The 23516-nt window shown below is 49.5% G+C and overlaps 1 protein-coding gene across 3 annotated transcripts in view; it reads left to right on the forward strand.

The window, feature by feature from the left end:
* Positions 1-23516, forward strand: part of LOC102562600 (myomegalin) — a 135693-nt gene that overhangs the window by 22090 nt on the left and 90087 nt on the right. For 2 of the 3 annotated variants that reach the window (XM_059728264.1, XM_019486523.2), the window contains exons 3-6: positions 2454-2570; positions 2827-2937; positions 17256-17332; positions 22142-22265. In XM_059728264.1, the coding sequence (XP_059584247.1) occupies positions 2454-2570; positions 2827-2937; positions 17256-17332; positions 22142-22265 (429 nt within the window). The remainder of the gene's footprint in view (positions 1-2453; positions 2571-2826; positions 2938-17255; positions 17333-22141; positions 22266-23516) is intronic. The other variant, XM_059728265.1, reaches the window with a different exon arrangement.

Consider the following 23516-nt stretch of genomic DNA (forward strand, 5'->3'; position numbering starts at 1 on the left):
GCCCCCCCAGACTTGGGAGGCACCTGTTGCCCATGATTTCAGCTCTTTGTGCCACTTTGTCCATATTTCCTGGGTCTGTTAGGAGCCAGATCAGGCCTACCAAGGGCTCAGAAAAGACAGGGCTTCAGGAATTGCATGTTTTCTTGGTTGAGAGGAAGGGAGTTGGGAACTGGCTGTCCTAGTTGATCACAGGCTGATTAGGCAGCCAAGAAAAAGGCAAATGTGACCTAGGATACATTCAGTGAGGTCCTTCCAGTAGAGGTAGGGAAGGATTAATGTCACGGGCTAGGTGCTGGTGAGACCTCACTCAAACCCAGGAAAGATGGGGTGGTTCTGAAGAAGGCTCCTGCATGGTCAGGCAGTTGGAGAGCCCATCAAATGAGAGAAAGTTGGAAGCATTTGGTTTGTATAGCTTAGCAAAGTGAAGCCTGAGAGGGGAGAGGATTGCTCTCTACAAATACATTGAAGGGGCAAAACACCAGTGGAGAGATGGGCTACTTCTATGTTGGCATAAAAAGACATGGGCATAATGCTGCTGTGCTGCAACTGTGCTGGCCCCAGCAGCTTTACCTGGGGTGAGCCAGGCTCTGGTTTTGGGTGGTGTGCACCGACACCATGTGCACCGCCCTGCTTTTTTTTGGCATGGTTTTTTTTGACCTTGGGATCTCCCAGGGTTAAACACCCCACTTCCCCCCCACCACACTGTAAAGTAGCAGCACAGGGAATGCCTGCATATGTGGTATGTGGCGCCCCAGGTGGGTCTGTGGTGCCACGTGTCGTACATCCGCACTCGTCTTGATGCGCCCACGAAGGCTACGAACTTGCTTTCTTTGACAAAAGAGAAGCTGAGATTCTCATAACATCACTTGACTCCAGGACCTGGGAACTGAACAAAACCCTCAGCTATCACAAGGTTGGAGATTAAACCACAAGAGGGGCAGCACAGCAGTTGTTTCTTGATGCAGTGCTGTGAAAATGGATGTGGGCCCTTCAAGGAAACAGCTGTTAATAATCAACATGAATTTTTTCATCTGTTTTTCTAATGACATTATACATTTTGACTGGGATAAAACAGGAAATGCCCAATTTGACTCAAATGCATCAATAAGGGGAAAAAAAATCATCCTTTGCCACTCAGCTCTGAGGAAGGCAGATCTCCCCCACAAAGTCATATGTCCTGCCTAGGCCTTATGGTAGCAGAAGTCTCACTCTTCAAATGAATTCAAATGAGTATGTGCTCTGTGGAATAGCTCTTGGAGGGAGATGCAGAGCAGACTCCTATCAAGCAGTATATAAAGGCTAAGGAAAATAGCTCAGGTCCCCATTTGGTACCATCTGTTTCTGCAGAGCTGTGGAAAGGATTTTTGCTGGTGTGTGCAGTGACTGGTGTTCAACAGCTGACTAAAAATTACACACAAGAACTTCAAAGCCTTTACCTTTAAATTCCTGCCCTGGAATTTGTTAAAGCCAGCTCTAACTGGCTGCATCACTGGAGAGTGAATGTACAAAATATGAGCTTTCAGCTTGACGGGAAGGGGAAAAATTGGCTTTTGTATTTTTAAATTTTATTCTTGCCTTTCTTACTGAAAAATGGGAGCCTCAAACTTATCCTCCTTCCAAAAACAACTGTCCTCGTATTCCCACAAGAGACAGTTTCAGCTGAAATGGTTCTTGGTTTTAGCTCTAGGGCAGCAGTGAACACTGCCTGAGAAGCCCAGCATTCGATCGGATTAGCTCTGCCTTGCTCACCAGAGCTGCCTTTTGCGTCCAGTTTCGAGGAAGCTCAGCATTTAATGACAGCTATTTGCAGTCCTTTTTCCCAGCCTGGCTGCAGCTGTATGAAGGGCCGTGTTTAAATTTCCATGGCAAACTTTTATATCTGCAAGTCCACACCTACAGAGAGTCAGGAAGGTCAGTCAAATGCCGATCTTACTGAGCGAGAATCAGCCTTTCTAATATCCCAGTTCTAAAATAAGATACTTCACCTTCCTTTATCAGGCCTGTTGCACACCACATCTTGCAGTATCCCATCTCTGACTAGCCCTGGCACTGCAATTGCAGCAGAGGGCTCTTTTCTTTTCAGACTCCCTTCTCTTGCTTGCATTTTGCTTTGTGCCCAAGTAAAGTGACCAGGACACAAGTTAAAATCTGCCCAGGGGATTTACTTGGATCTCAGACTAGATCAGCTGAGGCATGGCTGTAGCAGGTGAGTTTGGAGAACCTTCTCTTGCCCAGACTGCAAGGGTGGATCCTTAGGCGGTTCATCTGATAGAAAATAGATTTGGGCAGGCAGTGCTGGGATGGATGGGAATTCTCCCTCTTGTCTCTTTCCCTTTGTGCTGTTTTATCACGATGTCTAGCTGCTGTCTCTGCTCCACTGACAGTGGGTCTGTTTCCCTCTCCTGAGCGGGGCTGGCTGCCAGTCCCCAGCCTCCTGTTAATCTTGCTTGCAGTTGGCGGAGCGACGCTGTGAGGGGACAGCAGAATGGCTGGGGCCTCTGGCCAGCTCGGGTTACACCACTTGTCTCTTGATGTTCCTCTGCCAGGGATTCCACAAATATCTCGTGGAGGTAAAAAAGGAAAGTGAGCCGCACTCCTTCACCCAGTGGGAGCTGCTGAGCCCGGGGAAGCTTGGACCGGGAGCGCTCCAGGCTTCCCACCATGTATTCATAAGCTTCTCCCGCAGCTTTGGGCTGAGGAAGCTTCTCAGGGGGGCTCGTCTGACGGTGTTCCCTTCACAATGTTACTTGAGTGAAAGGAGGGTGTGGAGATGCCCCCCTCCATGGAGTACCCACCATGTCTAACGGATACCGTACTTTGTCCCAGCACCTCAATGACCTGAAGAAGGAGAACTTCAGCCTCAAGCTCCGCATCTACTTCTTGGAAGAGCGCATGCAACAGAAGTATGAGGCCAGCAGGGAAGATGTCTATAAACGGGTGAGTGTAGCTGGCTGGGGAGGACTGTGCAGCATGGAGGTGGGATGGATAGGTCCTAGATCTTGCTCAGAGGGGTCTGGGCACCTCCCTGGAGCAGGGGTGGTGGGGAGATGGGGTACTACTAGGAACTGAGTAGTAGTCATTCGTGTTGGGAGGGATTTCAGCCCCAAAAAGGGGGATCCCCAGGCAGTTCAGATGATGGACAGGGAAGTATCTTAGTGGGATTCATGATTAGGATGCTGTCTCTGCTGCAGAAATTTGGTCCAGAGGCACGCATGTCTAGCTTAGAAGGATTAATGACCTGCGTGGAGGGTGTTCAGGGTCCTGGTTAGTGGGACTCGGGACTTGGAGCGTTTGGGGCTTGGGGAGAATGCCTTTGTTACCAGGACTGGGTCCTGGACTGGAGCATCTTGGTTAGAAGGCGGGAGGCATCGGGTAGGATGTTGTTTCCTTTAAGGGGCTGTGGAGATGGAGTGGAAGCATCTTGGGCAGGTTTGGATGGGGTGCAGGAGAAGGAGAGGAGCATTGTGGTTAATGGGATTCAGACAGACATGTTAGGGGCATTTCAGTGAGAGGGATTCAGTAACAGGGCAACATTTCACTTCTGGTGATTGGGGCGGTGAGGGAGGGATAGTGACTTTGATAAAGGGGATCCAAGGTAACGGGGGGACAGGGTGCATTCAGCATCTGCATCACAGAACAGACTAGGGCCCTGTTCTAGGGACTTCATCATTGCCAAGATCCATAAAAAATTTTGGAGAGTGGTCTCTGAATACGCTCCAGCAGCGGGAGTGTCTCAGCCTGTACACTGTAATCAAAATCTTACTGTAGCCCCGCATTGGCCGCTTCCTGCCCTTCTGGAGGAAACCCACAAACTGCATCAAGAAAGTTGTCTAACCCAGGGTCTGAGGTAAAAATTTGGAAGGGGGCAAGATGCTTCTTTGAGGCCCCACAAGACCAAGATTCCTCTCTCCATGTTGGCTCCATCAGAGTGACCCCACCCAGAGTTGTGTCTGGTGAGGAAAGGAAGCCTGCTGGTTTTCAATCCTCTCTGGTATGTTTTAGGGGAGGACAGCATGTCCAAGTCGCTCCTTCTCCAACTTCTCTCTAGGGGTCCCCAGTTCCTCATGCTATCGATTCTGCTACTCTTTTGGTCCCCATCTCCCCAGTGCTTCTTCATTCCACTTCTATCACCAGCTCCAGTGCAGTTCATACCTGGAGTGGAGTGGTGCTACCTCCAGGTACTCCAAAAAATGGGAGCTAAGCTCCTCAAAATCATGACTTTTTCTGTGTGGGCTGATTTAAATCAAGGCAGTTTAACTCAGCAATTGAAATAGGCAATTGGAAGGCTTTGATTTAAAGAGCTGATATTAGTCAACTTTTCCATTTGTACTTCAGTTGTTTTTCTAAAGAAAAGTGCATTCTCATTGTTTTCTAGAACAGTGGTTCCTGATCTTTTTGCCTGTGGTTGGGTGAGTGGTCTGTCTGCAAGCTGGATCTGGTCCATGGGACTGATCTGGCACACGATGCTGCCCCAGGTGGGGATTGATCCAGCTGCATAGAAATGTCCTGGCTGGGGCCAATGTAGCCACATGGGGCTGGGCCCAGTGCAGCCATCTGGCTACGTCAGGCCTTGGCCAGGCCATTTCTGTGGTGCTGGGTCAGGCCCTGGATCAATCTAGATGCACAGAAATGCGGCTCGACCCCTCCGCACAGGGTTAGCAAGGCCAGGGCTGATTCAGTTGTGAGAGGCTTAGAAATGTGATGGTGAAGAACAGTGGTTGTGTTAATTGCCACAGCTCCCCCAACACCAAGTTTCTGGACTTGTGGGGAGACCCATGAGCCATATTACTAGGTTACCCGGGCCGGTTTTGGGCTGAGGGCTGGCAGTTGAGCACCCCATGCTGTAGCCATGAGAAAATGTAGTTTTAAAATTAAATTGGCCCTTTCACAAGCTTTGAGACCACTTTCTGGTACATTGGTGAGTACACTACAATGATTTACATGTATTTAGGCACATATTTATAGCTTAATTTATTTTTATTTATTAATTTTTATTTATTGTATTTATTTTTATTTATTAATTAATTTTTACTTGTTTTTATGTGTTTATTTATAGCTTAATCTTTTCAGAATCTCATTATTTTTATCTTGGTGAACGATGAATGATTTGTTGTCTTTTTATGAGATTATTTGCTTTTTGCCCCTGATTTGTGTCAAGTGGCTACCTACCTTAAGACATTAATTGTAATGTAATTAACATGCTAAAAACAACATATCTAAGGTGCTTTTTATTACCTAAAACCATTTAAAATGTTTTAGATACATAAACTTATATAAAAAATTCCCATGCAGCAGTAGATGATTTATTGTAGCGAGGGATTACCTATATGCAGTGGATTAACCTGATTATTTTAGGCTCTAAACCAAAGTTTTGATAGAGGCTTATGGATTCAACATATTTATTTGTATTTAAATATATTAAGAGGTTATAGTAAATTTAGGCCTTAGCCTATTTTGCATTAAATTTGGATTTCATTTTGAACAGGTTTATATAAATACCTTTATTTTAATTTACATTTAAAATAATCAGGAAAATACATTGATTTTATCAGTGCTGTTGTTTGTGGTTTACTGCTATCCCAGTTGGTGTTTCTCCACAGTCATCAGTGCCAGATGCATTTTCTTTTAAATGAAAGATGGACTTTCCACCTAGTCCCATGACTCTAGGGACTGGGGCTTTAAAAAAGAACTAAATGCTGTGAGGCTTAGCAACATTTTGCTTACCCAAAACCTTTTTCTGTCTGTCCAGGCCTTTGTTACTGATGCTTCCCTTGCCTTTTCGGGCCTGAAAATCTGCTCTTGGCTGATGCTTCTCTTTAACAAGAAAATAAGAGCAGCTGTTCGTATAATTAGGACGCAGCAGGGAGAACCTACCAAGAGCTACTGGTGCAGACAAGAGAAGCCTCAGAGAAAGTGAATGTGAGCAGATTGGAGCTAGTCAGGCACCATAGATAGCTAGGACGATCAGTCAATAAAGAGGGTGTCCCACCCACCTAAGAGATGGTTTCTAGGTGCTCTGATGTCACCATCCAAAGCCCCACAGTAGTAGAGAATTTCCCTCAGCCCAGCAAAGGCACCTCTGTCTTAGGTGGGGGAAGCACTGTCTAGCTCCATTGCTCTGTCTCCTTGAAATGTATCAGCAAAGCGCAGGTATGTGAGGATGACCTCCATCACTCTAGATCCCCCATCCCTTCCTCTCTCCATCCCTCCTCCTTAGAGGCTACGTGAGGGGGAATCTGTGACTCTGGACCTTTCTCCTTACCACCCCTTCAGGCAAAGTGAGAAATAAATAGGTGACTTGGGTGGGAAGATAGCATAGCTTTGAGCATTCAAGTGGCATGAACTCCAGACCCCTGTCCGATCTGAAGAAGCCATGCCACTGATTCATACTCAGTTTCTTCCTCTTACTGCAGTTTTACAGTGTGTCATATTTAAGAATGGAATAAAAGGAAAGAATGAAGCAAGGCTATAAAAAGCAGAGCTTGTTGCTGATTCATAGGTTAGATTGAGAAATCAAGTCCCCAGCAGCTACAAAAGGTCAAAAATGAAGGTTTCTACCCCATTCTGAACTTGGTCATGCTGTACATGTTGTACATGTTTCCACAGCAATATCTGCAACTCACTTTCCTTTCAGGAGGGCAATTTTGATCAACCTCACACTTCCTGCTTTGCAGGTGAGAGAGCCCTGAATATACCAACTCAGAGCTATGTGGTGTACTCAGGGCTGTATCAGGATTTTTACACATGCAAGCGCCACTGTGCATTTTGCCACTTATACAAAATATAAGCATGCATGGTGCGTGTTAGCTCGCATGCGGAGCAGACTTGATTAATCAAGTCTGCTCTGAAGTGGCGGATCTCCAGTGTGTCGTGAGATGAAAAAGTATGTGTATAAATGCCCTATGACTCCACAGGAAAGCTATGCAAGTAATGTGGGCTTCCTGAACTCTTCAGGGCACATCTAGGCTACGGCCATGCCAGGGGACTTGCGTACAACATGGCTACCTGCTGCCGTATCTCACATTGGCAGTGTGGATAGGGCCTGAGAATACAGTACTAAATAGCCTGGGTGTCATGGGAAGTAGTGACCCCTTTGGTCCGTGGCTGTACCTCAACAGCACAGGAGTGATACTGGATCCAAGAGGATCTGAATGGTGGGAATCTCCTATCCACACACAAAGTTTTTAGCCCCCACCAGATGAAGCGGCTTTAAAACAGAAACAGCAAATATTCTAAGGGGCACATACAAAACTGCCAGCTTCAGACAGCTGCCCCCCTGGGGCCAACCAATCTTTCTTCCTTCAGACTTGGGTTGTTTTCCTTTCCCCAGGACCTCAAAACAAGCCAGGTTTGAAGTGTTCAGCCTCAGCCGTTCGAGTTAAATGAGCATGTCTCCTGTGGGACATATGGCAAAGGTCTTTTCCAACTTGCGTTGTGATGACCCAGTTTTGCTTTTAATTCTTCACCTGCAGCATGAGACTAGGCATGGAAAGCTTCAGCCTAGAATAGGGGATGGCAGCTTTTAGAGCAGTGGGCCACATTAGCACAGCTTGCTCCAGAGACAGGCTGCCACTTGCAACTTGACCACCGCTCCTGATGTCCCAGCTTCATAGGCTGGATGGGATTGATTGGCAGGCTGGATCTGGCTTGTAGGCCATAGGTTGCCAAGCCCTAGCCTAGAGACATGTGGCTGGCGAAGCCATGAAAAAGGGGGTTGAGAATGAAAACGGTTTCTCAAGCTTAACTACAGTGTTCCTCACAGTTTCAGTTTGTTCACATGTACATGCATCATGCCATTCCTATGCCGTCACCCCCACCAGCCTGCATGTCTGCACCCAAATGCACACTTGCCTGCATATTTGCTCACTTCCCATGGAACCTTGCCTGCTCACCCAGGGATGTGCAATGCGTGCATTTTCACCTTACACACATATCTGCAGCTGTACCTCCCTGCACATGTCTGTGCATATGCACTTTGCTGTGGCAAAGATGGCCAATGTGCTGACAGCTTTGCTCTTACCTCCAAAGGGTGAAGTGTGAATGAAGCTGAAATGTCCCAGGAACTTCCAGCCAATGGTACAGGAGCTTCCTGCTGTTCCCAGGTAGCTGGAGTTATAAATAGAGTGGTTACTAGGATGAAGTGTGAGATTCCTGCAGCATTAACTGACTGGAGTGTTATCCACCAGCTTCTAGCAGGGCAGCTGGTAGAACATTGGTGCATTGGCCATTTCAGTGCCAGACTATTGCTATGCCAAGGGAGAAGGAAGATGAGACAGGCTATGTTGTTGTCAGTTAGACAGCAACTCAGCTGAGGTTTGGAACCTTCACAGCCTGTATTTGCACACACCAGCACCTGGACGCCCCCCTCCCCCTTAACAAGATGTAGTTAATATAGGGCATCTCAAACCTGCTGCACCACTGCTCCAAATCTACACCCCCACCCCGCCACACACCCTTAATATGATGTAGGGCATCTCAAACCTGCTGCACCACTGGTCCAAATATATGCGCACACACGCGCACACACACACACACACTTAATATGATGTAGCTAATATAGGGCATCTCAAACCTGCTGCACCACTGCTCCAAATCCCACCCCCTGCTTAACATGATGTAGGGTATCTCAAACCTGCTGCACCACTGCTCCAAATTTGCGCACATACACATGCACAACCCCCTTTAATATGATAAAGCTAATATGGGGCATCTCAAACTTGCTGCACTACTGCTCCAAATCTGTGTGTGCGTACACACACATACGCACACCCTTAATATGATGTAGCTAATATTGGCATCACACACCCCTTAATATGATGTATCTAATATAGGGGATGTCAACCCTGCTGCACCACTGCCCCAAATCTGGATAGAGCCATTTTTGCATGAGCCTGCCTTAACTCAGCAGGCCCCTACCCCAGGTATCCTCTATTCAGCAGGTAGTGTGCAGTTGAGAGTGTCCAAAGCTGGGCAGGCAACATCCATTTTATTCAAGGAACAGTTGATCTGGGGAGCAGACAGCTGGAGCCAGTACATTCTGTCCCAGAGGCGGCCAAGCCCTGTTGGGGTGGCATTCAGCCAGGCTGTACAGGGCATGCTAAATAGCCCTCCTGGCTCTGGGCTTGTTGTTTAATGTAAAGAGCTCGGCAATGGCAATCACGGTAGTAACAGCTTGTCCTCTGTGCAGGGCCCCTCTAATCTGCAGCGGCATCGGGGTCCCAGTTACAGCAGGGGCTTTGTTCCTGAGTGAGGCTTGGCTTGATGATAGGAAAGGAGCTGGGGTGCCGGGGCAGGGAACCGTATCACAGTGCTGTGTGCAGCATTACCCAAGTATGAGCGGCAGAGGAGAAGGGTGTGGGTCAGACCTCAAACTGCCTTGCACCCACAGACACCAGCCGACAGCACTGAGTTTGCAAGGCAGCCTGCCAATTTGCCCCGCACTCCCCAGTGCCAGGAGGAGGTGTCTGAGGAGAGTGGACTGCTGTAGCTCACATTCCTACCCCCTCCTGCTGGTTACTTTTCCTGCTACATTCTTCTCTCCTGGCGCCTCTGTCTGAATCCATAAGGGGCTCAGGGGGCTAAATCCAGAGGGGAGGTGGCAGGAGCAGAGTGTAAGCGCCTGATAGTAAATGCCTGAGGTGAAGACTGAGCAGACTAGGAGGGGAGCTGCACTGGTTGGGTAGGAAAGGGGTTGAAGATGTGATGCCAGACCCAGAGCCCATAGTGAATGGGGCCTGTGAACATGACTGACTCCACTTTGCCCATCACCTCTGAATTTGGCCCCTGGCATCTGTTAATTGTGTATCATTTTCCACTGAAAGCAGGAGTGACTTTTCCATATCAACCATGTGAAATTCACATAGTACAACTGTGGATGGGCCCTCTGTGATGCTGGACTTTTAAAGTCATGTCCCCTTGCCCGCTCTCCATCTAGAACGCCATGCTCCCTGCCTCTTCATTTTTTTTATTTTTTTTTTTAAGGAAAATTTTTCATGTCCCAAGTCAAATCAGCGAAATCAATTCCAAATTAGCGTGAATCATTCAAGAACCATATGTGACCTTGCTACTGGCAAGCATCCTCCACTCCTGCCTGGAGCTTCAGATACTTCCAAATCCTTTGGCAGGCATCCTACATGCAGGCCCAAGCTTGGAGGTTTGGGATTTGGATGCCCCCGAGTTTTGCTTGCCCTCAGCCATATGGCTGCAGGAGCAAGCTAGGGAGGAGTCTCTCATTTCCATAAAGTCAGCGTATAGCCGAGATGCTCCCACTGGAAGTCGAAGTGGGAGGCTAACTATGAGGCTCTTTTAAAGAGTCCTGTCCCCAAGCAGACAAGGGTGCAACCCTCCACTACAGTGCCATTTTGATTGCATTACCTCGGTCAGGGTACTGCCCCCTGCCACATTCGTGCCTGTAGGAAAACCACGTTGGTGGTCATGGTCCACTTTCCTGGGACCCAAGGGGGGCTCTTTTTTAAGGGAAGGAAAGGGTGGACCTAGTGGGCTTCAAGGAGGCAGGGAGCAGTTTGATTGACAGGGTGAGCTGTTGTCCTCCAGTTTTGATCCACCTCCAAAGCGTCTCTTTGGCTCACATGTACAGGTCTGAAAGCCTCTGTTCTTCCCTTTCCTTTGTGGATGTACAGGGAGAGAAGGGTCACTCTGCATTTCCCTTGACTTGCTAATGGCTCTTTACACCTCTGATTGTCATTATATCTCATGCTTCAGGGCTTCAGCTGTGTTTTGTAGGGGGTCAGGAAGGGATCATACCTCCTCCTTCATGTGTAATTTGGCTGCTTTGGTTTCTTCTTTTGAAGCATCAGAAATTGGCACCAGGTGGAGATTGCTGAGCAATGGGTATGGGTTGGTGTTCTGCAATGGGAGAGAGAATGCTTTTTCTGGCTGGTTGGCATGCCTCATGTGCTTAGGCTCAATCTATTCACCAGATTTTGGGTCAGGGGAGAACCTTACCTGAAGCCAGAGATAAGGAGACTTTGAGGGAGGGGATTGGTTTTCTCTTGTGTAGCTTGGTGGGTAGATAGCATGCTGGATTCACTTCCTCCAGCCTATTTTCTACCATTGCTGAGGCCTCAAATATTTGCAGTGGTACCTGGGTCTCTCAGTCTTCTAGCTATAGTTCAGTCTTTAGGGCATTGGTTCCCAACCTCGGGACACAACCCAAATCAGGGTCGCGGGGGGTCCTCAGTAGGGTCGTGAAGGGCCCACACACATACACACACTCAGACGCGTGGCTTGGGAGCGGCGGGTGGGCAGGGTGGGGCTGCCGTGCACAAAGGGGGCAATGGCGGCTCCCCTGCCCCTGGGCCACTGCCGCCACCACAGCACTCCGCTCTCAGCAGCCCCTGCAGTGCCAGGTCGGGAGGTCCTGTTGGTGGCCAATTTAGGGTCGCAACAAAAACAGGTTGGGAGCCACTGCTTTAGGGATTTTCGAAGCTTTGGTAGCCTCTGATATGCAGGCCATCACACTCCAAGATCTAGCAGCTCCTGACTGTGCAGCCAGCTCCTGGAGAGTTGTTGCATCCAGTTGGCTTCTTTAGTTTTGTTTGCCTATTCCTTTTTGCATGTCTCATCGCCTTGTGACACACCCAGAATATTCCTTCCCCTCCACGCCCCCAGCTTGTCCCTGAGTCATTTTGTTTGTTTGAATGGAGGTTGCTAAATTTAAGAGCCTGAATTCATCTGCAGACACCCAAATAAGCCGTCTGACTGGACACGTGGGCAGCACCTATGTTAAGTCAGGCCACTTATAAGGTGCCTAAATTTAGGCATGCAGCTTGGGAGACACGGTGGCTTCTTTTTACAGTGTGTTGGGGAACTGGCTGGGGCAGGGGTGGAGGGGGTGTCACTGTTTTCTAACAGCGATGCAGCATGTCCTCAAGTGGCATAGGTGCTCACCAAGACTGAGAGCACAGACAGGGCAACTTGGCTGCACAACAGCAGGCACATTTTCTGTTGCCTTCCTTTTGGCCTGACCCATCGAGCAGTGGGAATACACCAGTGAACTGACAGGGCAGAGACAACACGTGGCTATAACAAGCAGACTTATGGGCATGAGAAGAGAGTGCATAGGGAAGCAATGAATGGGCCCACACGCTGGAAGCTCCATGCTGTGTGTTCAGATCTGCAGGGCTGCTTGCACTGAGGAGCAATCTCAGCCACATCTGTTATTGTATCTCACCATCCCATCAGCTCTGAAAGCAGGAGCTTTGTAGCATAGCAGCTCCTTGTCATTGCAAGAAAGCTGCCTGGTGCAGAAGCAGACTTATAGCTTGGCATGGAAGGATCTGGGGTGCTCACCAGCCTCTCAGGGTGGCTTCTTCTGGAACTGCCCTTCTATCATGACTCCAGAACCCAGGGGTGAACGCTATCACTGCTTGCCCCTCTACTCTTTGCCCACCACCAAATTGAGGTAGGATACATTGCTTAGCAGCTTATGTGCATAGCCTTTGTTTGAGATGGGGATTTAGTGATAAACCTGAGTTCATTCCTTGTCTGATGCCAACAGGCAATGGGATGAATAGCCTCCGCGAGCAGATCCAGCTGATCCCCTATGAGGTGCAGCATCTCCAGACCTTACTCTCTATGTCATGTACTGTGTGGTACTTCTAGGTAGCCCTTAGGAGCCATTTCCTCTTTTTTTTTTTTTTTTGCAAATATATATATACACTCCACCTCCAACACTCCGCCAAGTGGCTCCTGTGGTTCACTTGGCAGCTTAAAGCACACCAAAAACCCATTACACAGTTCGTACCGTGCACCCATGCACCCATCTCCATACCCGTACCCCTATCCACTGCCCTCCTCAGAGGGTCTCCTCCTGAAAAAGTCTATGTCAGACCCCTCTTCACCAGATGAGGTCTGCCATTTCTTTCCTGTTGTCCTCTTCTGTCTTCCTGTAGTACCAATGAATTTTACTTAGTTCCATTTTAATGCAGTCCTTGACTGTGGGGTCTGAGTGTCTGTTTATGATCAGGTTCCTGTATTTCCACGGTGCATTTCCTCTGTGCACAGGAGCCTTCTGTTGTCTGACAGGAGAGACACCCTACCCACTCTTTCTATCTATAGTGCCTGCTCTTGTTGAAATGAGTCTGCCAGCTTCCACCATGAGGTGGAGAGAAGAACTGTTGGTCCAGTACTCAGCCCTGCCACAGATCTGCCATTTTAACAGGGCCAGGTCATAGCAGAGGCCTTGAGAGCAGAACCTATTTGCTGAAGAGCCTGGGCAGGGCCCGTGTATAGGAAGTGCTTACAGGCATCAGGACTGCTTTGAGGTACCCTGTCCCCCAGTAAAGAGGCTGATTCCTTTGCTGAATACTGGGGAGCCTGCTTGTAGTGCACAGCAGTTGCTGTGGCTATACAAGGGGCTGCAGCAGTGCATGCAGCAGAGCTGCTGACTCAGAGCACCTGTAAACAGAGAGATGGGCATTAGAGGGATAGAGATAGGGTCTAGATAATTGACTGAGCTGGGAGAAGCTCTGGGTCAAGCTGCACTGGGAAGTGGGGTGCTGCACAGCCCATAGGTGTTTGGAGACCTTGCATCTCTGATGGCCTCAGCAATTTTGCTTAGTGGTGGAGTGTGACTGCTGAGATCCTCCTCCCCACTCCCCAGTAAGGATAGTCAGGGCCTGAACTGCCTCTGTGGTGGGCTTCCCTCACTTCAATGGACCTCGTTCACACATTTTTAAGTGAGAGTGAAATCAGGCTGTGCAAATCTGTCATCACCTCCTGCAGGGCACCCACAAACCCCACTCCTGCAATGTTGTAAGTGTGGGGGGTGGGTGGGGGGCAGCGGAGCTTTCCCTATTCAGCAGTACTCTGGTATTTCAGGGGTTAATTCTGAGCCTGGATTCAGAGATGTGTCTTGGGCAGTTGATGCCGGCTGGGAGCTGATTGCCTTCGGTAGATCCTTCTTGGAGTCTGCACTTTAATAAAGAATGTGCTTCTCCTTGAGGGGAGACGCAGGCAGGGGGCCTCTGAGGAAAGCTTCTGTAGCTTGTAACCTTTTTCCATAAATCTGTGAACTTGTTGTCTACAAAACGGCATGCAGGGAGCTTCCAGCTAGAGATGACTGCCAAATTCAAATAGGCCCGAGTGCTAATCCTTACCCCAAAAGGCTGACTTAGCGCTAAACCTTGAATCTCCAGTGTTTTTTGCCCCTTGCTCCCAGCTGTTCTTCTGTCCCTGACTTGCTAGACTTGTGACTTAGAGCTGTGTAGCTAACAAGGAGCCTGAGAGAGTCAGTCCTCGGACTTATGATACAATTGGTTCCTGGAAACCCCGTCTTAAGTCAAAGCATTGTAACTTGGAACCGATTTTTCCATAGGAAACAATATCATAAATGGGGGATTGGTTCCTGAACCAAGGCCCGATACCCTATTTTCACAAAAAGTACCCCAGAATTTTGTTCTCAATCAACTATACATGAGTAATATAGCTACATTAATGTATTTATATTGTAAATAGCAATTATATTGATTTGGAAGGACTTCTTTGAGGTGACTTTGCTGGACTTCTTGAAGGGCTCTTGGTTGGACTTTTTGAAGGGTTCTTGGCTGGAGTCTTCTCAGGAGTCTTGGCTGCAGGTTCTTCTGGAGTCTTGGCTTTTTCTTAAGAAAGTGTCCAAGGAAGTTTGGACAGATGTTCTCCCTGGAGATGGGCAATGCAGTGAACTTGTTCACTGGCATTGCATTGGATCAAATGTTGTAAAGTCGAAACTGAGGTCAGAAAGTTGAAACAGGGTGTCAATTTATAAATGTTGTAAGTACAAAACGTTGTAACTTGAAACGTTGTAAGTTGAGGACCTCCTGTATAAAAGTATTTCCTAGCTCTGTAGCACGTGTGCTGTAACAGTGCACCTAGGGGACTCACGGTTGGATAGACATAACTCTTGATTGCTATTTAGAACGGACTTGGGTCAGAAGCTTATGAAGGCTTTCTCCCCTGGCTGACTTGGTGCACTGTCTCGGTGTTAGATAACTGAAATCACTGCAGTTCTGTATGTCTTTGCTCACTGAGCTGGTTCATAGGCCTGGTTGCTGCCAGTGGGATACGTGAAGCTTGCAAGATAAGTGATCTTGTGACTCTGGTGCTGAAGAGAGGATACTCCAGGCCAGGGGATGGTCTGCTTATTGAGGATTATGGTGGCATCACTTATTGATGTCATATGGGACTGAAAAATCCTGTGCTGGACTATCTTAGCATCCTTAGGTAAGGAAAAGGAAGCAGCTTGACTGTGAGTCTCCCAAGAAGCCAGGCAGTATGTGAACAAGGGCTCAAGAGGTGAGATTCTCCTTCCCTGTCCTGTGCTCACTGCAGGCTGGGGCGGCTGGTCCCTCTCAGGAAAAGCACATAGCAGGCCCCAAGCCACTGCTATTTTGTCTTGTGGCTTGACAGCCTCAAGGCTATTGGAGCAGGGAGAGGCCAGTTAGTTCTGGCTCAGATATCCCTGCAGGATGTTACAGCTCCTTACATAAGGGATGAGCCCTGACCCCTGCCATACAGAGCAGGAGATGGCAGTAGCTCAGGGGCCCTAGAGCATTCAGAAGATGCTTTCACGTGGCCTTGTCCACCCGCTATGTGCTGCCAGCATTGGGGGGAAGGGAGCATCTGGTCTAGTCAGGCTGCAGAGGCGATGTCTAGATAAAGGGACCCAGAACAGCTAAGCTAGAGATTCCCAGCACTCCTTATAGCTAAGCCTGCTTTCCTTTAACTTTGGGGCTGTGTTCATCGCTTTTACTTCAGGCTTGCTCATACCCACTGTATTGGGGTCAGGTTAAGAAACAGCGGCAGGGGCTTGAGTGAATGTCCAGGGTCTGTAGCAGGCTTGCACAGCCCAGGCTGCAACCCACGCAGTTGTGTCTTGCCTGTAGTAGTTACTCAGGCTAGCCAGACTGGAGCTGGTATTACCATGGCCACCCACATGGCCATTCCACATTCAGCTACAATGTAGATGGCCCCTAAGAGAACAGCACCAAAGTAGGTGGGGATACAGAGAGAGCAGAGCACTGGGAATCAGAAGCAGTGGGATTTTCCATCTTGGTAAATCTACACAGTAGGCCCAGCAGGAGGAAAATAATGATGTGGTATGGATCCTGAGTAGGACACATTTCAGAGGATTTCTTTGTTGGTTAGCTTTTGTTGTTGCTTTGATTTTCTGGGTGTGTGATTGTGGAGGGTCTCCTATTAAACACTGAGGAGTAGGAGGTGGAGGTTGAAGCAGAAACTGCTGGAGAGTCAGACAAACAGAATTAACAAATCCCCAGGAAGTTTATCTAGGATGCTGGGGTGATCCCCTTAGCCTGGCCAACTGTTGCCCCTCAGAGATACAGAAATTTTCAGGACCACAAATGGAAGAGATCTGGCTTTTATGTCTCTTGAAAGACTGCACTTTTAGCCCACAGGACACCCAGCACCAAATGACAGCACAATCCTGGTCTAGGGGATGCAGGACCAGTTACTTGGTTTCCTTCAGCATCCATAATGTGGCTTGGGTCCCGGCATTGCGGAAGACCTTGTGAGATCTGACATGTTCATCAGGGGAGGTGGGGTATCATTGCAAGTGGACAGAACTCTTTCCAGTTCCAGGCAGGAAAACTATGGATGCCATCTGCTTCCTTAGCCTACTTCCACTTAGCTTTCCTATCACCAAACCAGGACAACACTGCAGAGAGAGGTGGGGGAAGATAATCTAGGCCATATATTCTAGGCCTGAACCATGTCCTAATGAAGTGTACAAGAATCACTGTATTGACTTTGGGGACTTTGGAGAGCAAACTGGGACTCCCAAGAACAGAAAGTTTGGGGGATTTCTGTGTTGCTTTGTTTGGAGAAGGCCTGAAACCAGGCTTATTGGGTTAGCAGGGGATGAAGGCACTTTTAGAAGCTTTGTCACAGGGCTTTGTCACAGCCAAGAGACTGCAAGGGGAGAGCTGCTCCTCTGGTATGCGCTTGTTGTATTATGTGATCCAGAGGGATAAAGGACCCCGAGGAGACATTTAATCCAGGCACTTTGTCCTGCTGGTGACCTCACTGGCCAGGAACGTGATGTTGGAAAATCTTTGACAGGAATTTCCTGCTGCTCCAAGAGACCTTGGGGAGGGAGATGGTGGTAGGACCAGGAACTAAACCCTGACCCAGCACAGGGAGGTGGTCCAGGTTCTTGCAGGGGCAGGGCTGGGAGGGTGAGTTGCAGAGATAGGGTGGCCAGGCTGTGGTCCTTATTGCTAGTCTGTTTCTTTCAGAACATTGAGCTGAAGGTGGAAGTGGAGAGCTTGAAGCGAGAGCTCCAGGAGAAACAGCAGGTCCTAGATAAGACATGGTAAGTAACTCTGCCACTGGGGATGCAGACAGAAAAGATGCATGTACATTCTGTAGGCGAAGGAAGAGTCCTCCTAAGGCTAGTGGCGTAGAGGTCCTCAAGGAAAGCCTAGTCAACTTAGTGCCAACATCCTATCTTCCGTGCATCTCCGCACCTGCCGTATCTTGTCCCTAATCCAGGAGCATCTGGGGGAGGGATCCCACAGACCAAATCTCTTCCTGCCTCCTGGTAGGTAGTACTGGGCAGTATGGGGTACAGGTCAGGCTGTGCCGGCTTACAAGCCCAACAAGTGTCCTAGTCATGACATCTTAAGGCTAACATTTTCCTTGGCATTCAACAGCAACACATGCCAGAGCAGAACTGCTCCTGCAGACACAGAGCCTCATATTCCCCACCTGTTTTCTCTAAACCACCGGCTCAGGACACTCTCAGCATGGAGCTCCCCTGGGCTCCAGGCCAGAGTCCCTCTTTCCTTGAAGAGTGTCACCTCCCTGCCATGTGGGGAGCCAAGAGCTAGGGGAGGGACAGGCTGGAAGGGGAGAGTGGCTGCTAACACAGTGGTGCTCTCTTGACCCAGCTGTGGCTCTGCGATCCCTCTTTCTGCATGCCACCATTGTGACCCCAATGCAGTCCTGGGGACGTAGCCAGGATTAGCAGCTGTTCTAAGACTCAAGGCTCTGCACAGCAGTAGTGAGGCCACTGTGCTCACAGTGGCTGCCCTGAATGCCCCTGAGCCAACCCATGCCAACCTGGTGGGTCAGACAGATGAGGGTCAGTGGTTGGACCTGAGCTGATAGTGTGGCCACTGGGGAGAGAGCAGGACCTAGGGTGGTGGGTGAGTACTGAATGGTACCTTCCAGGCAATGACACGGGGGACAAGGAGAGACATTTTTCCAAGTTGCCTGTGGGCAGCAGTTGCTTTAATTCAGGACGGGCAATTATTTTGGGTGGAGGGCCGCTTACTGAGTTTTGGCAAGCCATCGAGGGCCGCATGGCAGGCAGCCAGGGGCAGATGAGTATTAATTTTCTAAATTTTTCAGGGACCCTGCGGGCCGGATAGAATGGCCTGGAGGGCCACATCTGGCCCATGGGCTGCATTTTGCCCACCCCTGCTTTAATTTGTGATCTATGTGGCTTAAATTGTTTGGTTAAGCAGAGCTTTGCCTTTCAGAGCCTCAAACATCCTGCTGATCCTGTTGTTCTGTGTAGAGGAGGAGTTTGTCTTAGGAAGGACAAGCTTCCCCAGAGCTCCCAGCAAGCCCCTTTCTCCAATTACCCCAGGGCAGGGATTGGGAAGGTCCAAAGAGACAGATTACCAGCCCCTAGCATTTAAAATCATGAGCTGGATCCTCCCCCACAAGTGGCGCAAAAGCCAAGAAGTTGAATTGCCCTCCCCGAATGTTGGGGTCTTTCCATTTTAACTCACAGTTTCTGATCCTTTAGGGTTTGTTCAGCTCAGCTCACAATTTGACACTTTCCTCTGCAGTAAGGAAGACAAGGAGCTGCTTTCTTTTTCTTGTATGGAAGGGCAGAGTCTCATGGAATCCCGACAAGGCTTTTAAAGGGAAAGAAGTCCTGGATATTGCATGCACTCCTGGCTCTGAAAGCACCAGAGTGTCAGCATCAGAGAGGATTTGCCAGCATGCTGTAAATAACACTGGGAGCAGGGCAAAGAGGTGGTGGTGGGTTATCTGGCCTAACATTCTAGCTGCAGCTCGATCGGGTGCAGCTGTTTGTGAGCTAAAAATAATCGGGCAGCACCTGTTTGTCGTGATGCTGGAAGATTCCTCTGCTGCCTGGGGCTGTGCGGCTCAGGCCCATCACAGTCTCTGCAAAGAAGGCAAGAGCACAGGCTGTTTGCAAATAGGATGCCACCCTGTGGGTGTTTTAGGCATGGTTTTTCAACCTGTGGGTTTCAAGAATATATGAAAGGGTCGTGAACAAACTTTAAAAATGGATTCTCCTTTAAAGGAGAAAAATGTGGAAAACCATGGCTTTTCCCTTGCAGGCTGGCAGAGTTCCAGCCTGCAAGGGGCTGCTTGGGATCCCCATGTCTCACCCACACCCTGCCTAATTCATACACCCACCTCCTGCCCCACACACTCGGGGGCTAGGATCTGGGGGTGGGGGGCAGCAGGTCAGGAGTGAGGGGCACTGGGTCAGGACTGGCCAGCGATGTTTACAGATGGGTCCTGATACAAAAAAGGTTGAGAGCTACTGCTTTAAACAACAAAGCAAGCATCATCACAGTCCCCAAACGTGATGTTCACATGACAATGACTTTCAGATTTTAAAATATGCCCTTCTGTGATCTGCTCTGGACACTGTTTCTCCTGGAAGATCTGACAGGGTCCCAGATCCTGGGACCAGGATGGTGGTGTTCAGTGTAGCCTAGAGGTGACATTTTAAAGGCAGAGAGACTTCAAGGAGGGGGTGAGGCTGCAGGGGACAGGTAGGAATTGAGATATAGCCAGGTAGCAGGGAAGCTGTTTTTCTCTTGTTTAGTGGTCACTTTCTAGTAGTGCCAGGGGGGTGGAGTGCCAGTCAGGGTTAGGTCTGTCTTGAACTGGATTCACTCACACAAAGTTTGCTAGACTCCGTGGAACTTTGCGTGCAGGGAAGGGTACGTCGAGGGATCAGGCAGCGACGGGGAGAGCCGAGAGGCTGATCAGACCCCTATAGCCTTCTTGAGATACACGCTGGGTCCGATAGGCTCCGCAGCACTTAGAGATCTTCATGAGATGTGAAGTTCTCCTCCTCCTGGTAGTCGTGGAGTCCTCCAACTTGGGCAGAAACTGCTCAAGCCTCTTATACGGCTAGCAAGCCAATTGCTAGCTGCCACGTAGGAATAATTTAGAACTGGCCAGTAGTGGGGCACAAATTTAAATACAAATGGCGGGAACTCCTTGCAGCGTGCATCTCTCTTTTTGCAACCTAGAAATGCACCCTGCAAAGAAAGCTACGAGTGACAGGAAATGATTCAGCAGTGCCGAAGCGCACACAGACAAAAATCATACCCTTGGGTTGTGACAGTTGGAAAATGGATTTAATTGCAATCCATTGTGCACTTGGCCGTGATTTTTGATCAGGGAAGGAAAAGTGTAGGCACCTCCATCTGCTCATGTATGGAGATATTGGGAGGCAGCAGTGACAGGGGCCACCAGAGGATGGGTGGACCATCAGGGAAGGGAAAGAGAGAGGCAGCAGCATGTGGTGCCTGAGATGTGAGGAGCACCTCAGAGCTGGAGAGGCCACCATCCTCACTGCCAAGTCAGAAAACAGACATGGAAGGCAAACCTGAATACAGTCTGACCTGGTGTCATGGCCGGGGCCATGTGGGGCATGGCCTTGTCATCCTCAAATGTCAGGGGCTTGGAAATAACAGCAACAAGTGCGGGATAAACATGGGTTAATACATGTATTTCCAGAATGCTAGGGTCACTTCTCTTCCCCACTCCATCTCCTTATGTAGTTTGTGCTAGGCCCAGGAGGCCTTTCAGCGTTATGTGGGACGTCAAGAGGTTCTTGCTTTCTCACCTTTTTGCCCTTGTCCTGCCTGGATTGGGTGGATGACTGCTTTTTGCAGCTCTTGTCATGCTAACCAGATTGGTGTGTACCCATGGGTCTCTGAGGTGCTCTCTAGCCCTGTGTTCCAAGGGCAAGAGTCTGCACCTGGATCCCTGCCTAAAATTGTAGGGTAGGAAGGGATCTTAGGGGACATCTAGATTGACCCCTGCACAAATGTGAGATTTGTTCATTCCCCAACAGTGCCCAGCCAGCCTCATCTTGCAAACCGCCATGGGAGGAGATTCCACAGCCTCCTTGGGCAGGTTGCTCCATTGCTCTGCAGTTCTAACTCTTAGGAAATGTTTCCTGAAGTTGGTTCTAAATCTGCCTTGCTATAGTTGAAACTCATTGCGTAATGCCCACGCTGCAGGGTAAAATGGATGCAGAACCAGATCCTGGTCCTGTGGGAGGAGTGGGCTTGCCCCCCATGCCCTAGGTGCTTTTGCTTGCAAACTCCAAATGCCAGGACAAGCAGGATACACCTCTGATCAGCTTCTGAAATCTTTCAGTGTTGCTACAGCCAGTGGCAACACGTAGGGGGTGCATGGGGGTGTATGTGTACCCCCTGAGAGCACCGGTGCACCCCCTAACAGCTGTGCTCACCACTTAGGCGATGGGTGGGGGGGGCAGCAGGAGCGCTGGTGCCCCCCCTGCAAGTGCCGGCCGATCACTGCGCTTGTTGTAGCTGCTTTTGGGAGTGGCTGCAGCAATCGGCCAGCGCTTGCTCCCAGAAGCAGCTGCAGCCACTTCCAGCAGTGGCTGCAGTGAGTGCAGTGATTGACCACAGTGATGGGCCGTCACGGGACACCCCCCTCCCCCCCCCCCCGGGACCGCAGGATTGTCCATGGGGGACCACCCCCTCCAGTCGGTGGGACTGGTCGGGGGGGGCGGGGCAAGTGTCCCAGTCGCCCATGGCTACAGCCCCTGTGCAGCTCGACCAGCTTTGGCAGGGTGGGAGTGGCAGTGGCCTAGCTGCTGGTGACTGTTCTTACCATGGTGCCATGTAGCCCTGGGCAGTGAGGTGAGAGTGTTAGTAAAAATTAAGTTGGCTGGTGTGCACTGGTGCTGTCCCCAGTCCTAGCCCAGCAGAGACTCATTTAGAGTCATGCTCAGCTGAACCCTGTTTGCAAGCTCCAAGGCAGAATGCCCTGAAGCAGCCATGGGGAGAAAGCCTTACTTACTGTCCTCTTGAAGCTCCCAGTACTGCCTCTTGCTCTCACTTGCCGGCACCATGTGTTTCAGGGTGGCTGCTGAGAGCCTGACCAATCGCAATGAAGCGGAGCTGCGTCGCCAGTATGAGGAGAGACAGCAGGAATCAGAGCATGTGTATGAGCTTCTGGAGAACAAGGTCCAGCTCCTGCAGGAGGTGGGTGCATGAGGCAGTACCTGCCAATGGGAGAGGGATGCAGGGTTCCTGGGGCATCTGCCAAGAGTGGTAGGGTTTTCTTTCTTGGTGAGCCCTCTCGGCAGAATCTGGTATGCTGGTTTCTTCCCCACATGCTGTGGGGCACAGCCACTTTGGGTGCTTGTTCTCTTGGTGCATTCCCTCTGCACATATATCACAGGGAATGGGCTTTGTGAGCTGGGGAGCCAGGACCTGGGAAATCAAGATGCTTTGTTCTGTTATGCTCATAGAGCTTGGGGTGCTCCTGTGACTCCCTTTTGGTTCCAGGAAACAGGTCAGACCTGAGGCCCATGCTACTCTCCCTCAACTCACAGGTAAAAGGCCTTTTTGGCTGCTTACAGCCTTAAAAAAAATCCCCAGAACTGTGCTTTACTCTAAACTTTGCACCTCCCCCTGCCCTGTCCCCCCCATCCTGAGCCCAGCGCATGCCCAGAAGAGGCATTGTGTTAGGTGGACCCAGCTCACCCAACATCTGTATAGATAGGGCACTTTAGATAGGGTGCTATAGATAGGGCGTTTTTGGGGGATTTTTTTATCTAATAGCTGATTGAATCAGCTATTAGATAAAAGCACTAAAAGGTGCCCAGTCTCTACAGATGCTGCAAAGCTAGGTCGAACTTCTTCCAGTCAAGTGTTTTATTTCCCCCCACATCTGTCAGTGCCCTCTATTCATGAAGAGCAGAGCTCTGAACCCTCCAACTCATTCCTCTCTTCCTTTTCCCCCAGCATGTGGGGTTGTGGGATCCAGGCACTCCACAGTGGGCCTTTGCAGGGGGATGAGAGTAGGTCACAGGGTTCTGTGTTCACTGGGCACTGCTTCCTTTTTTTTTCCACTGAAACAACAGCTCTGCCCTCCTTGCAAGAAGGCATGGTTTGCAATAGCCTCCCTACATTGTTGTTGATCTTTACAGTGTCTGTCTGCTCATACAGGAGTCAGGCATCTCTGGGAGGCGTCTCAGAAACAAAGGCTCCATCAATTCTAGCAAAGCCACTTATCTTTTTGCTTAAATACAGTAATTATGGATACACAGCTGAAGTTCAGTGGGAATTGCTGGGTGCTTGGCACTGTGGAAAACCCAGCTGCCTCTGTAGAAGGCAGTAATCCAGATTGTGAGAGAGCTATGGCACTAAGAGAACCTGCCCACTTGCAGCTCTGGGGTTGCTTGATTTTACCTTCATATCTTTCCTATAGTTGTCACAGAGGGCATTGTA

The sequence above is a fragment of the Alligator mississippiensis genome, chromosome 5, assembly GCF_030867095.1.
Source record: "Alligator mississippiensis isolate rAllMis1 chromosome 5, rAllMis1, whole genome shotgun sequence".
Taxonomy (NCBI): Eukaryota; Metazoa; Chordata; order Crocodylia; family Alligatoridae; genus Alligator; species Alligator mississippiensis.